Below are 1,751 nucleotides of genomic sequence, written 5' to 3' on the forward strand. Positions count from 1 at the left end.
AGTCGACACTTTCTTAAAAGGTCTTCTAAAAGATATGAATAAGGCATTGATATCTTTCCTGAGTTCTTTGGTCTTTCTTATGTAAGTTTGCAACGTATTAGCGGGACAAATATTCAGGTTTTTCTTGTAAAAGGGTAAAGCAATTATTGGTTGTTTTGATCCTGGTTTAGACGTTTTAATTCTATCTGGAATTTTAATTTCTATTAAGTCTTTCTTTATAACTATGTTTCTTAAGTCGATTAATGATAAAGTCTGCATTCTTTGGTCTGATACTAACGCTAGCAACGTCACTAATTTCTTACTGAGTTTCTCTAAAGCTAAATCTTTATTTGAGCGTTCCTTAAAATAATCTAAAACTGTCTTCGGATCCCAAGTGGAATCGTATTTTGGCTCTGGGGGTCTCAATTTCGATAGCCCCTTGAAAAATCTCCTAATTATTTCGTTTTTCCCAATCTCTGGGCCTGAAATAAGCGAAATAGCGGATCGAGTGCAATTAAGCGATCCATAAGACGCTCCTTTTTCATATTCCAAGGTTAGAAACTTAATGATATTTAACACCTCTACTCTATATAAAGGTAATCTCCTTGTTGTACAAAACAACCACCATTTCCTCAAAGAGGCGTCGTATTGCTTAAGGGATGACTCGCTTAGGGAAGATATAAAAATCTTTATGGATTCTTCTGGGATGCCCTTTATCCGAAACGCTTCCCTGATAACTTCCCTGCTACCAGGGTAAGTGTCTTCCAGAGAGAGTGTGGTTCTCTGTCAGGGAAGAGTAAATTATTTCTGTTGGGTTTGAAAATCAACGGTTCCGATTCCAGTAATGAGCGGAATAAGAGGAACCACGATTGCGCTGGCCACTGTGGCACCACAACTAAACCCTCTGCCTTTTCCGATTTAATCTGTTGCAAAACCTTAGTGATTAAGATAAAAGGAGGAAAAGCATAAAAAAAAAGAATCCATTCCAGTCTAAAGTAAAAGCATCGACCGCTATTGAGCCGGGGTCTCTTTTCCAGGAGACATAGTCTTTGCACTTTGCGTTGACTCTTGATGCAAAAAGATCTACTTCTGGGTAACCCCAATTCCTAACTATCTTGCGAAAGGCTATCTCAGATAATTCAAATTCCGTTTCGTTATCTAACCTTCTTGACTCAAAGTCTGCTTCTTTGTTATTACTTGACGAAATATACGACGCGAAAACATATATTTCGCGTTCCTCGCACCATTCCCAAATGGACCTAGCAAGACTACTTAGTTTCTTGAATTTAACACCGCCCATACGGTTTATGTAAGAAATCGCTGTCGTATTATCAATCCTTAATAGAATATTGCAATTTCTGAGATCCCTAGCAAAACATTTTAGTCCGAAAAAAGCTGATAGTAATTCTAGGTAATTGATATGGTGTAATTTGTCTGAATTATCCCATTGGCCATGAGCTCTACCTGTGTCGCACGACACGCCCCAACCTGTACGAGAGGCGTCTGAAAAAATATTCAACTTGTACACGCGATACTCGCGACTCTTTATAACACATTCCGTGCCCACCATAAAAGGTCGTCCTGTAATTCTGTATTTAAACATATAATAGCCTTATAGTTACCACTGGCTTTTAAAAGGCCTAAGTATTTTATTCTTTCTAACTTTTTAATATGCGCCCAACCATATTGAATGGCCGGGCAGCAAGCCACTAAAGAACCTATTAGTTGTGCCAACTCTTCGATTTTACACTTCTTTAACTTCCTGAACTTTT

At 38.2% G+C, this 1,751-nt stretch overlaps 1 protein-coding gene across 1 annotated transcript in view; it reads right to left on the minus strand.

Moving 5' to 3' along the window:
* Window positions 1-9: 9 nt before the first annotated feature.
* Window positions 10-1,751, minus strand: part of LOC105458844 — a gene marked incomplete at its 3' end in the record, with an annotated part of 7,831 nt that continues 6,089 nt past the window's right edge. The window contains exons 3-4 of the mRNA XM_011704413.1: window positions 1,067-1,560; window positions 10-762 (exon numbers count right to left, since the gene is read on the minus strand). Of these exons, the coding sequence (XP_011702715.1) occupies window positions 10-762; window positions 1,067-1,560 (1,247 nt within the window). The remainder of the gene's footprint in view (window positions 763-1,066; window positions 1,561-1,751) is intronic.

The sequence above is a fragment of the Wasmannia auropunctata genome, unplaced genomic scaffold (genome assembly GCF_000956235.1).
Source record: "Wasmannia auropunctata unplaced genomic scaffold, wasmannia.A_1.0 LD334281.1, whole genome shotgun sequence".
NCBI lineage: Eukaryota > Metazoa > Arthropoda > Insecta > Hymenoptera > Formicidae > Wasmannia > Wasmannia auropunctata.